This window comes from Cynocephalus volans, chromosome 3, assembly GCF_027409185.1.
Source record: "Cynocephalus volans isolate mCynVol1 chromosome 3, mCynVol1.pri, whole genome shotgun sequence".
NCBI classification, from domain to species: domain Eukaryota; kingdom Metazoa; phylum Chordata; class Mammalia; order Dermoptera; family Cynocephalidae; genus Cynocephalus; species Cynocephalus volans.
The window spans coordinates 76,013,796-76,026,589 of record NC_084462.1 but is presented as its reverse complement, the minus strand read 5'-3'; the positions used below and the strand labels follow the sequence as shown (position 1 = coordinate 76,026,589).

At 34.4% G+C, this 12,794-nt stretch overlaps 1 protein-coding gene across 2 annotated transcripts in view; it reads left to right on the top strand.

Moving 5' to 3' along the window:
- Nucleotides 1-12,794, top strand: part of USP3 (ubiquitin specific peptidase 3) — an 80,219-nt gene that overhangs the window by 20,410 nt on the left and 47,015 nt on the right. Inside the window, exons 2-3 of one of the 2 annotated variants that reach the window (XM_063090460.1) lie at nucleotides 3,719-3,779; nucleotides 7,864-7,995. In XM_063090460.1, the coding sequence (XP_062946530.1) occupies nucleotides 3,719-3,779; nucleotides 7,864-7,995 (193 nt within the window). Of the gene's footprint in view, nucleotides 1-3,718; nucleotides 3,780-5,132; nucleotides 5,198-7,863; nucleotides 7,996-12,794 lie in introns of those variants that run through there. The other variant, XM_063090461.1, reaches the window with a different exon arrangement.

Genomic DNA, 12,794 nt, shown 5'->3' with positions numbered 1-12,794 from the left:
TTGAAAAGATTTATATTATCTTTTAGTTCTATTTTTCTTTTCTTTTCTTTTCTTTTTTTTTCAAAAGATGACCGGTAAGGGGATCTTAACCCTTGACTTGGTGTTGTCAGCACCATGCTCTCCCAAGTGAGCCATGGGCCAGCCCTAAGTTCTATTTTTCTGCAAACTTTTTGACGTACCCTTGTATTATGTTTCATGTAGTTTTATAGAAGGCGTGGAAACCTTTAATACTGTTTCCATCCTATACACAAACTTTTGAAACACGTGTGTCCGTAAATTGAATCTATCTTTTATATAAGGTATTTCCCCTAAAAGTGATTAAAATAAATGGTTTTAAGATTATCTGTAGCATTCTTTTATTCATGCAATGAGCTGTTCTATTCTTAACAATAATTGAGAGTTAAAGTTAAAGCCAATAATTGTTCATTCTACTGTATTTTTCATTTTACTATATTTGTCATGGGGTACATTAAGAGTTCTTAATTTGGATAAGGTATGCATAAACAAAGTGACTGTTCCCCAAAGCAATGCCATTTATTGGCTTCGGAATCCCCATTGTACCCTATTCTCTATAGCTTTCTAGATTTCAAATGTTTTTCTGGTGTGAATGTGTTATGCCCTCACAGAGTACTGTCATTTAGATAGCCAAGATGACTGTCCTATCACACATTGTCATAACTTCCTTACTGTAAATGTTTATGACAAAATAAATTGGATTTCTTGACTCAGAAAGTGAAAGTTTTTTTTTTTTGAGATTTATTAAAAGGTAGTCACTTGTTTCCAATGTTTTGGGAAGTCATTACTTTATTTCCTTTTATTTTCTCTCCTTCTCCTTGTCTTCAGTATGTATGCATCTACTTACTATCTATGATTCCTGACTTACGACTTACAGTTTTTTGCGGGGGGCAGGGGGACCCGTAAGGGGATCACAACCCTTGGCGTGGTGTCGTCCGCACCGCGCTCACTCGGCCATCCCTATATAGGATTCGAACCCACGGCCTCAGCGCTCCCAGCGCGCACTCTCCTGAGTGAGCCACAGGGTCAGCCCACGACTTACAATTTTTTTACCTTCACAGTGGGTTTATTAGGATGTAACCCCATCGTAAATCAAGGAGTTTCTGTATTTATTTTGAGGTGCAATTTGCATAGCATAAAATTAACCGTTTTAAAGTGAACAATTCAGTGACATTTAGTGCATCCATAGTTGTACAACCACCACCTCTGTCTAGTTCCAAAACATTTTCATCACCCCAAAATAAATTCTATAACCATTAAGCAGTTATATCCCATTGTTTCCTTCTCTCAGCCTTAGTGTATCTTTTTTAAAATCTGAAATTGAGAAATTAAAAAAAAATAAAACTTTCTGACATAATTGAGATATTATAAGATACACTGTTGTAAATGAAATAATGTGAAGAAATGCATTCATATACTGATATTGGGAAAATGAAATCACAAAGTTATGTGTACTTTGTGTATGTTTACAACTATAAATGGGGAAATAAAAGAACAATTGGTAGGAAATGCATCAAAGCAAAGTAAGTGATTTTTCTCTAGATTTCCTTTTCCTCTATATTATAAAGGAGGAAAAAAATTCTTCATAATTAAAAAAAAATCTCTGGATAGTTAAAAATTTGAGCCTAAACTTATTGAAACATAATTATTTATTTCAGGATAATATTAAATGTCAACAGTTTTTTCCCCCAAATTGAGTTACAATGTTTAACATTTACCAAGAAAAAGAGGTTTGTTAGAGGAACAAAATTAAAATATTCATAATTTTTCAATCCTCCAATTATACCTCAAATCATGAATACCTGCTCAAGTAAGCTGTGTTCTAATGTACTTTTTATTTTTTAAAGTTTATTTCATTGGACTTGCTCTTCAGACTATAAAAACATCATATTTTTGTTGCTACAAGATAAACACCACAGGGATGGGCAAGTAAAAAGCCAATGATCTCACCTCACAATAGTCTTCCCACGTACCTGACTAAAATAGTTAACAGGTATTTTTCTAGGCCTTTCTGTTATGCAGGTTACATGCACAAATAACAGAATTGGACCCAGTTGAGTCAGAATCTCAAATATCTTAAAGGATGGCCATGGCAGTTAATGTAAATGTGTGAATGCACTTAAGGAAGCCCAGGGCCTTTGGCTGACTGGAAGGGGATTTTGCCACTCAGAGCTTTCTTATTCAGAAGTAGTTAAATCCCTGTGCTGACCAGACAGGAGAGCTCTTTTATTCCCCCCTACCCACCTCTCTCATACAAATACAGAATGAACATAGTCAAAGATTTATTTAACTTATTAATGAGGGAATCAGTAGGATGGTAAAGCTGGTTCCAAGAGCATTTGGGAGCTGAATGTATATATATAGAGAGAGACACAGAAGAAAGAGCATTGACATAAGATTGCTAGACTAGGTCAAAATTGGTTAATACCCTACAGGGTAGTAAATCCATAACCTTTGGTGTCTGCTGAACAGAAGTTATCTCTGTGAAACAAAAATCTACAAGTGTACCTGTAACTTCATAGAATTTGGATCCTTATCAGTAGTAAACAGCAGGTCAAACAATGGTACTCTAAATATCTTTGGGAGGACCTATTAAACAATGTTTTGGTACATATTGAAAGGGCTTACAGTTCTCAATTCACCTTGTTTCCAGTTTTGGTTAATTTTTCTTAACAGTGAGAAAGACTTGTCGTGTGATAAGATAATAGAGATGTAGGTAGGGACCAAATCTTCAAAGAGCTTGGTATCCTAAACTAGGAAATTTAAGCTTTCTTTTCAACAAATGTTTGTTGAGCACCTGCTATGTGCTAGGCAGTGGATTTATTATGATCCTGTGTGTGGTTGTGGTGTGGTACCCCTCCCATGTCCCTAGGAGGCTGACTAGTGGTTTTCAAGGGTTTGTATTAAGGAGTCATCCTGGGAAGCTCCTTTTCTCAAAATATACATGTTCTTTGTAGTTCTTTCCCCACCCCAATATATAGATATCTGCCTGAGTAGAACATAGGTGTTTTGAAAAAGCTTTCCAGGCGATTTTTATGTTCCACTCCTTTAACAGAAAGTTACTGTTAAATATACTGGTCTTGTTTTTTAATTGAATGAGTAATCAGCAAGCAAAATTTTAATCAATATTTTTAAAGTTTCCATACCCCTTTTGCCTACCTCACCCTGTAATACTTAAACTAAAATAATTAATGTCCTGACTACAACGTCAGCAAGAATTATGTGCAGTGTCATATCTTTTATGCAAGTGAGAATTACTTGGGGAAAATTAGGCTTAGTGTTTCTAATTGTATCCTTAGGTTATGCTTCTTACTAGATAAACTGTTAGAGTTGTCATTTAGAGTGTTATATGAGCTGCGTGGCAAAGACATGTGATTAAAAGACTAGACTTTAAAAAAAACGTTTTTAATGGGAAAAGAGACTATTATTAACTTGTCAAAGACTGCAGTAAAAAGGAATAAGTAATAAAGGAGAAAAGTATATATGTGTTTAACTTGTGGTTAAGCTATTTGAATTAAGTCAGCAATTAAAATGAGCAGCCATTTTGTGTAAAATGCATTCACAAGCTCGGATCTGTGGTTTCAGTAAACCTAAGCAGCCATGGAATTTATAATTTAATCACAGGATATGTGTTACAGATTAGGGGAGAAATTGTGAAATAACATGATACAATTGGTATATTGTGTATTTTTCTTTTTATTAGTGTGCCGGTCCAACAAAAGTCCCTGGGTCTGTTTGACTTGTTCAAGTGTCCACTGTGGAAGGTAGGTGACATACATACTTATTACTTGACTACCTTATTTGCTTTTTAAAATTTGCCTTTAAGCTTTATGTTAAAGTTTTTATTGATTTGGATTTATTTAGTACCATTGTTAATAATAGTGTATGATGGGCCGGCCCGTGGCTCACTCGGGAGAGTGCAGTGCTGATAACACCAAGGCCCCGGGTTCGGATCCCATATATGGATGGCCGGTTCGCTCACTGGGTGAGCGTGGTGCTGACCACACCAAGTCAAGGGTTAAGATCCCCTTACCGGTCATCTTTAAAAAAAAAAAAATAAATAATAATAGTGTATGATTCTCTGTAGAGCTTCACTCTCCAGTTGATTCCCTTTGTTCTGTGATACAACTGGGAAAAAATCTACGGGGAAAAAAGCCCCTCATGTTGATAGTCAGACAAATTAGTTTGATGATGAAGACAATCTACTAGTAATATTTGATTGGAAAGGTGAAATAGGGGAACTTTGAAGTCTCGAAATAAAAGTTTATCCAGTAGATGTTTTTTTAAACCTTTTATTAGGGTAAAATTTAAGCACACACAAAAGTAGAGAGTATAAATGAACCCTGTGTTCTCATCACCCAGCTTTAACAATTATTGACACATGGCCAATCTTGTTTCACCTATTACCTACACCATCCCTTTACTGACTTTTGAATCAAATCCCAGACATCATATCAATCTTCTGGGGAAAAAAAACTAAAATATTTACAGATAAAGGAATTCCCTTTGAAAATGACCTCACTGTGGAGTTCATTATTAATTCCTATCTAACATGTACCAAAGTTTCGTTATTCCATTAAAACATTTTGCTTTCTGTGGACTCAATCCCCTACCCCACCCTACTTCAGTTCAAGCCTGAGCATTGCCTCCCAGTTCTTGGTTTCAAAATGATTCTTCTTTGCAGTAACTCTTCTAACACAAACTCAAATAAATATCAGCCTCTATGTTCTTTTAGCCTGGTACTAGCACATTTATTTCTACTGCTCTTTTAGCTTAGAAAATCTATTTTGAATTTACTTTAGAAGTTAGTAGCTTAGCAGCAAGGAGATGGGGAATCACACTAAATCACACACGTTGAAGTCTATATTGTATTTATCTGGACTGTTTCCCCATTGTTATTTTTAAATCCTCACTGCATGAAGAGACCATCTTTGTTCAGTTAACTTTTGATTTTTCACGTTTTGAATCGTGGAATTGAGTATTTTTTCCATGTACACTTAAGAGTACCTTTGGAAAATGTTAACTGCATATCTTAATTGTGGCTGTTGTGGTTTTGAAATCTCTAGGATTTGGGGAACCTGAAAATACTTTGTACAGATAACTTTTTTTAAAAAAAGAAGAAAAGTAGAAGCACTTAAATTCTGCACTTGAAGAGACAGATTCCTCTCCTAGATTTTGAGAGGTGAGAATTATAATGCAATAAAATTTATGTAGTTCTGTTCTCCACTTGTCTCATAGTGCTCTACAACCTAAATCTTGAAGGTCATATGCGAGCGAGAAAACCTGACAAACTCTCAAAAATTGGAAAGATTAGTGTTCTTAATAGCAAGCAACAAACAATTCTCTAAGTAGGTTTTGGAAAAATTAATTGAAAAATTTCTAGACTCTGCAGGTAGACTGTTTTCAACTGCAAGCAAGCTTAAATTTAGAAATTTGACATAGTTTTGGAGAAATATGATTAAAGAGATTAAACAGATAGAGTAGCCTGAATTTGGGTCTCCATTTTACATAGTTGATTGGTTAATTTTCATTTATTATGTAATCTTGGGTGTCGATTGGCAAGTATACAGATTTTTCAGTGATTTTAGGCTACTTGTTTGCAGGGAAGTCTTAAATTGAATATTCTTTCTACTAGGAAACATAGTTTATCAATAGCATGCCTGAGTTGTATAGTCTGTTGGTCTTTATGGCAACCATCCCATTTAAATGATTTTTCAAATTTTTGAGATTGTTGTTAGAAATCTGTGACATTTATAGTGAAACTTTTCCTTTTGTGCTGTAGACCAAAAATATGTCTAGTTATAATCTAAAACTAGATAGGGAAAATATTTATTTTTATGTTAGTTTGTATAAAACTGTTAACTTCTGACTAACGTATTTGGGTATTAACCAAAACACTGCTAATCTTAATGTCATCAGTAATCACACTTTTTACTTCATCACTGAGATTTGCAGGAACCATTTAAACATCTAGTATATTTGGAGACTGCAGTGTTTTAGTTAAATGAACTATATTTACTTTGTAAAAATGATCAATTTTCAAAGACCTGAAAGTGGTAATGCCCATTATTATTATTATTATTATTATTATTATTATTATTATTATTATTATTCAATATTACTTTTTCTTTGGTTCTGAAGGCACTCTTCATCATAAATATTACTATTGTTTTTCATGGTATAGTACTATAAATATAAGAATAGGAAATTAAGATGATTAGATATTGAACCTATATGATGTCTTAGAGTTTACCTTTTTACTTAAATAGCGAGTATTTCTTGACCTGTGTAATAATGTGTTATCTCAAAATATGTCCTTAATTTATCCACTTCCTAAGCAATTATGTTGTTTGGATTCTGAATAAACAGTAATTAAGCATGGAAAGGAAAATAATAAAATAATTGCTAATGTTCGTTTATTATGAGCCATGGGTTATTTAATTTAATCACCTAACAACCCGTGAGACACAAGTGCTGTTATCTCCATTTTACAGATGAAAAAACAAGCACAGAGAGGTTAAGTAACTCATTCAAGCTCACATGGCCAGGATGTGACAAAGCGTACTTTTGAACCCAGGCAATCTAATTTTTGAACTTATACTCTTAATCATTATTTTACTTTAAAATTCATTTTAGTCCACTTTTGTAGACAGAAGATCCATGTATACCCAAGTGTTAGTTGTGTTTAATTTAAGTACAGTGGAAAAATAGAAAAAGAACACGATCACATTCTGAGTTGAGGTTAATATTGCTTTGAATGCATCCAGTTTTCCTCGGGTATAGAGGCTGGGCTTGAAGTTGATCCTCCCTACTTACCACAACAGTCCTACTTTTCACAAGGTAAGTTTTGCTCCCGGTGCAGTTAGGTGCCTCATGGTGAAAATGCCATCTGAATTCTGAGCCTGTTTATTTTGGTACAGTTTAACCAGTAATTTGTTTTGACTGAGATTTCAAGTAGGCCTTGTCTTCTACAAATTAGCTGCTTTCTAGGAACTGGGAAGTTTTGTGTTGTAAGGGTCTTCACAGTAGTGGTCAGTGACAGCATTGTATAGTCTTTAGGTATAGATGAATTGGACTGCACACCATATGCATATGATATGCATATATCATCATGCAAAAAACATTTTGATTTCATTTTACTTGCTGTAATACAATGATTTATTAATCTGAGTTGGAAAGTGTCACAAAATTTTTATGAACATAATCAACCTTTGATTATCTTTGTGAGAAATAACAGTTTTTTATAAGCTTAAGATGATCTGTGTTGTGTTTGGATTGTTTCTAAACAAATAAGTTTCCATATGAGTGGAGCTGATTATTCAGAATTTACCTAAAAGATATGAAGGCATATTGATGATAAAGAGATGGAAAATTATCCTGTTTTCATATCTGGCTCTGATGTTTTATATTAAGCAGCAATCCGAGCAGGGCATATGGCCCTGTGGGAAGTGGATGAGTAATTTAGTTTACTGAGATTGTCTTTGATAATAGCCTGAGTTGGGGGTTGGCGGTCTGAGAAACATATAAAGAAAAAAGGTACAGCAAAAGCATCAGCAATGGAGTTTATGTGATAATATCAATGGTGTTGAAACTGATTTGCATAATGCCTTTCCTTGTCTGGCCCTAGTCTTGTATATAATTAAAAGTTGACTGTAGTATTTGATTGCAAAAAAGGAACTGTTTTTTAAGTATTCAGGTTAATAAATCACTAAATGATTGCATGCTCTTATAGGAGGAGTTCTTTCTCATTTTGATTTGATTAACATATAACTTAATCATCTCTATTTACTACTTTATATTCCAAAGCAATATTTAGATTAAAGTAAATTTTCATTTCGTTTATGTAAGGTATGTGAATGGCCATGCAAAAAAACATTATGAAGATGCTCAAATACCCTTAACCAACCATAAGAAATCAGAAAAGCAAGATAAAGCTCAGCACACAGTGTGTATGGATTGCAGTAGCTACAGTACATACTGGTAAGTTAATATTTTCTGGAAATGATATTTCTTTCTATGTGTGTGCAAGAGTGCTCTCATCTTCCTTGCTCTTTCCCTTCCCCTCCCCCAATCTCTAAGCCAGTCACTACTGCCATTACCTCTTTTTAGTCCTGTTAGGATTCACTGGGGATTGCCTGCCTGTCCTTATTCATTCAGATTTCACTTTGCATTGTTCCTTTCAACTTCTAGGCCTCTTCTTCTCTCCCACCCCCTGCTCCTTGTCCATCCCCGTAAGCTTCAGGGAAATGAAAAGTATCTACTTCTTTGTTGTTGGTCATTATAATTTCTTTTCTTTCACGCACGCGCGTGTGCATGTGTGTTTAACACTAGTCAAGTGCAGTGGTGAGAAGGGGGAAAAGAGTAGAACAAGGAGTTGGATCTGTAACTGACTGTGAACAATCAATTGAGATATAACGCACTGCCTTTGGACCAGCCTCTTGGGTTGTTTTAGTTAAAAACCCATGTTCAAACAACATCAAACCCATGTTCCTACTATCCAGTTCATGTTTTGTCCTACAATCTTACAAATTTTAACTTCTTTGTTTAAAAAATTGTTTTGATAGTCTCCCGTCTCCCAGCACAGTTCTACTGTTCTTTTCTACTCCCCTAGAGGTAAATGTCAAGAATTTGGTGTGTAGGCTTTAAAGCTATTTTTAAAAAATATCTCATCCTTTAAAAGGGGGTTGGAAGCTCTTTTCTCTCTTTGTAATATAATATTCATGTCTCTTTCATATAAATGGCAATAAAGTAGATGTCTTTTTTTGTGACTACTTAGAACTAGGTTATTTAGGTTACAAGTGACGTTTAACAGTCCATATCTGTTTGGTATGGTCAGAATGTCATTGTGTTTTGCAGTTTTAACTTGGTGTGAAGCAAATATGTTTTCTTGACTAATAAATTATGATGAATAATTCGTGTTTTTAACCAGTTTGCCCTCAATTCAAAAGGTTGTTGACATTGAAAGGGGGAAAAAAGCTATTTAAAGGATCCCTTTGGAGATATTTTTTCTTGCCATACAGCCTTTGAGTGTCACATTAAAGCAATCCTGGGCAGAAATGGGGATTTAAAGTCCAAATATCACTTTCAGGTTACACTTTCTCCTGAAGTGGTGTGCTAATCCTTTCTTCATTGTCCTTAGTTGACAATTGTATTGTAGAAAGATGCCTATCAAAAGGAAGGGGAAAAAAGTCAGTGTTTTCCATGCTTCTAAATTTTTACAGGTTTAACATTACTAAATTTTGGCTATTGAATAAATATTTCAAGGCATAGTCATTCAGATCATTACTATTTCAGTGACACTCTGTGTTTAGAGTGTCTACACCTAGAAGAGAGAGAAGCTAGAGGCAGATGAAGATTTCAATAGAAATGAAAATCTTTCCATTTTCACACAAGGGCTAGTGCTGAATTTATTGTTATTTGCTTTTGTGAAATGCTCCTTTCTACCAAAGGTAAGTGTTAGCCAGGCTGCTAAAGTGCTTTCATTAGTTTTTACCTTTTTCCTTCAGGAAATTTATATACTAGAATGACATAGCTACCTAATTCACAGAACCATGTGTTTCTGTATGTTCGTAAATATTTCTGCTCTAGACAGCAGAAATTAAGGTCGTTCTTGAAGTATCTATCTCACAATCATTGTCATAGGTCATGTTCACCTGTATATACCAGATCTTGTAAACATTCATTATTTTTAATTTTGTTAGCAATTTGCATGAATTGCTTAATGAAAAACTTTGAAAATACAGTTAAATCTCTGTGTGCTATATATAACAAGTTTGCAATGGATTTCATTGCTATTGGTAAAATTCTGAGGAAACGGTAACTCTCAAAGGAAATTTTAAGAATTAACTTAAGGGAGTGGAATTATATTCATTGGTCTCTTTAAAACTATAGAATATATATTTCAGTGTCTTTATATATTGCATTTTAGGTAAATACTTTTATTAACTAGAAATTGGAATTTAATTTGTTTTATATTGGTGTAGTCTACTAAAGTATGTGTTGTTTCATGGCCGATTTAGAATTAAATGGGAAATCTTGAACCTTGGGGAGTATATGCCATGGCGGAGACTTCTTGGCCAATTGCCAGTCTTTTGTGTGAAGTGATACAGAGCTGCAAGTGTGTGGACACCCAGAGCTTCTGAAATGCAGGAAGAGAGCTGCAGCTGGTCACATTATCATCTCATTTGAGGATTTTAGAACAAAATGCCAGGGAATCACCCGTAGCATTACATTGATGGCCTAAAAGGAATCTGTGATAGTCGTGATGTAAAGGAATCTGTGATGAAGCTGTAGTTCAAATTAACATTTTCCTCACACCTCACTGTGATTAAGAAACAAACAGAAAGAGATTTCTTCTTTCTCTGTGGGGGAGGGGAAGTGTGTGTGTGTGGTTTCCCAATACACTTTAGTAATTTCACTTCAGTTTATGAATTTTCCTTGTACATAAATTTCTTGTGGTTAGACTGAATGATTGACTTCAGAGGTATACATTGGTGTATTAGGTTAAACATATTTGATTATTAGGGTATTTTGACTTTAGCTAATGTTAAGACCCCTTTTGCAGTGTGCTCTGTGCTCTACAGAAGCTGTAACATATTCTGAGGCTTACAGTTTTTCTGTCTTTATTTTCTCCTGACAAGAGTCCCTGCTGTATCTTTGCATATCCTTTATGAAATTGTCGCTGAACTCTCTCCTCTTCTCCCACCTCCAATTGGATGTAATCTCTCCTGAATTTACAGTGCTTAGGATACTTGTAATTTCCTGTTGCATGTTAGTTACTTGTAAATGTTCTTGGGGGCTGCCGAAACCATATCTCAGATCTTTGTATTTTCCCCAGTATTCAGTGTCTTGTGCAGAGTAGTAGGCATGTGTTTGAAAGATTGAATTTTAACTGTCTTCTGAAAATGGAGAAGTTATACCAAATCTATGATATTGTGTCCTCCTATTATCTTGGAGGACTGAAGAGCCATAGAACATTTTTCCTGAAGAAGACTTAAATCGTGACATAGGTGAGCTGCTTCATTTCTCTCCGAAGACAGACACCCTTGCAGAGTAGCTCCCCTCAGGGCTGATATAAACAGGGCATCCAGAGAGGAAGCACACATTAACCAAGCAGAACAACATAAAATAGGTCACTATTTCATAAGAGGGAAAGCAGTAGCAAGAAGAATAATTTTTATTTGACACAAACCCACTCCTTGAGGAGGTAAAGAGATTAACATGATACTGAAAGGTAAATGAAGATGTCAATAAAAATGAAAATCTTCCTGAGATTTTCACACAAGGGCTAGTGTTCAGTTTAGTTTTTATTAAGCAGTATTTCCTTCCCTCCCATCCCAACTTCCCTTTTTCTAACCAATATAAATGGAACTGTATGTGGTATACATCATTGTGATTAAAAAGAAACAAAGATTAGAATTAGGACCATTGATTTTTTAGGTAGGTAGACATTTGTAATTAATAGATTTAAAATATTGATCAAATGATTTTTTGATATCTGACATAGTCTTGTCAACTTTGATCCTTATCAACAGTAGCTGAATTTCTAAGAAAGAAGGATTATGAAAGGAATATTAAAATAAGGGGCTGGCCGGTTGGCTCAGTTGGTTAGAGCACAGCCTTGTAACACCAAGGTCAAGGGTTTGGATCCCCATACTGAAAAAAAAAATTACTAGAACGTTTTCTTCCTGGGAGATAATGTTTTAAAGCATCCTTTCAAACGAAGAAGTATTATGAGATGTGAATCAATTTATTTGTCTAGGAAAAAAGGATTGTATTTCAGATTTTAATCACTTATAATAAATAGCAATTTTAATTAAAATAAATAGAAATAAAGCTCTTATTTGTGGGTTTAAATTGATACAGAATCATTTTCTAAGGCAGTTGTGATTAAAAATAAAGAGGAAAATCTTTTGTGGACTATCCATATAAACTATTTGGACACAAATTTTCAGGGTTGTAAATTATAGTACAGGGAAAGTTTTGTTTATTTAAAAATAGTATTTTGAAGTTTGGAAAGAAACTTTCTAATAGCGGAGGTCTAAAAATATAAAAGGTTCTTCCTTAATAAGCTGGTACTTGTCTGCTTTTCACAAAAGATATGGGTTTTCTTTCCAGGTATTCTTCTAATTTTCCACAGTTGGCTTATTTGATAGCAATACATCAGAGTTTAATAAACAGAATTTAAAAATACTCTTGCTTTCTAGGGCCGACCTGTGGTTCACTTGGGAGAGTGTGGTGCTGATAACACCAAGGCCACGGGTTCGGGTCTTTATATATAGGGATGGCCGGTTAGCTCACTTGAGAGAGCGTGGTGCTGACAACACCAAGTCAAGGGTTAAGATACCCTTACCGGTCATCTTTTAAAAAATAAACAAATAAATAAATAAAATAAAAATGAAAATACTCTTGCTTTCTAAAAGAATTCTTTTGGATTTTAACTTTTTTCAATTTGAAATAGATGAAGTCACTAGAATATCAGCTTGCTTTTTTTTTTTTCCAGTATCCCTGTAATTTATAATAAAACCAGAGGTCATATTTGCCTCTAAGTATCAAAATGTTGTACAAATGAATGAAAAGGAATTTAAAACTTAATGATCTGCCACCGTCCCCTTTTTGAGGGGTACATTTTACATAAAAGGTAGGTGTTTTTTTTGTTTTTTTTGGTATTATTATACATGACTTACTGTATAAAGATAGCTTCGTAGCCAGTAGACTAAAGGACTTGTTTCTCTACTGTTGCATAAAAAATCAGGTGCATTTGTGTGATGATTTCTTCT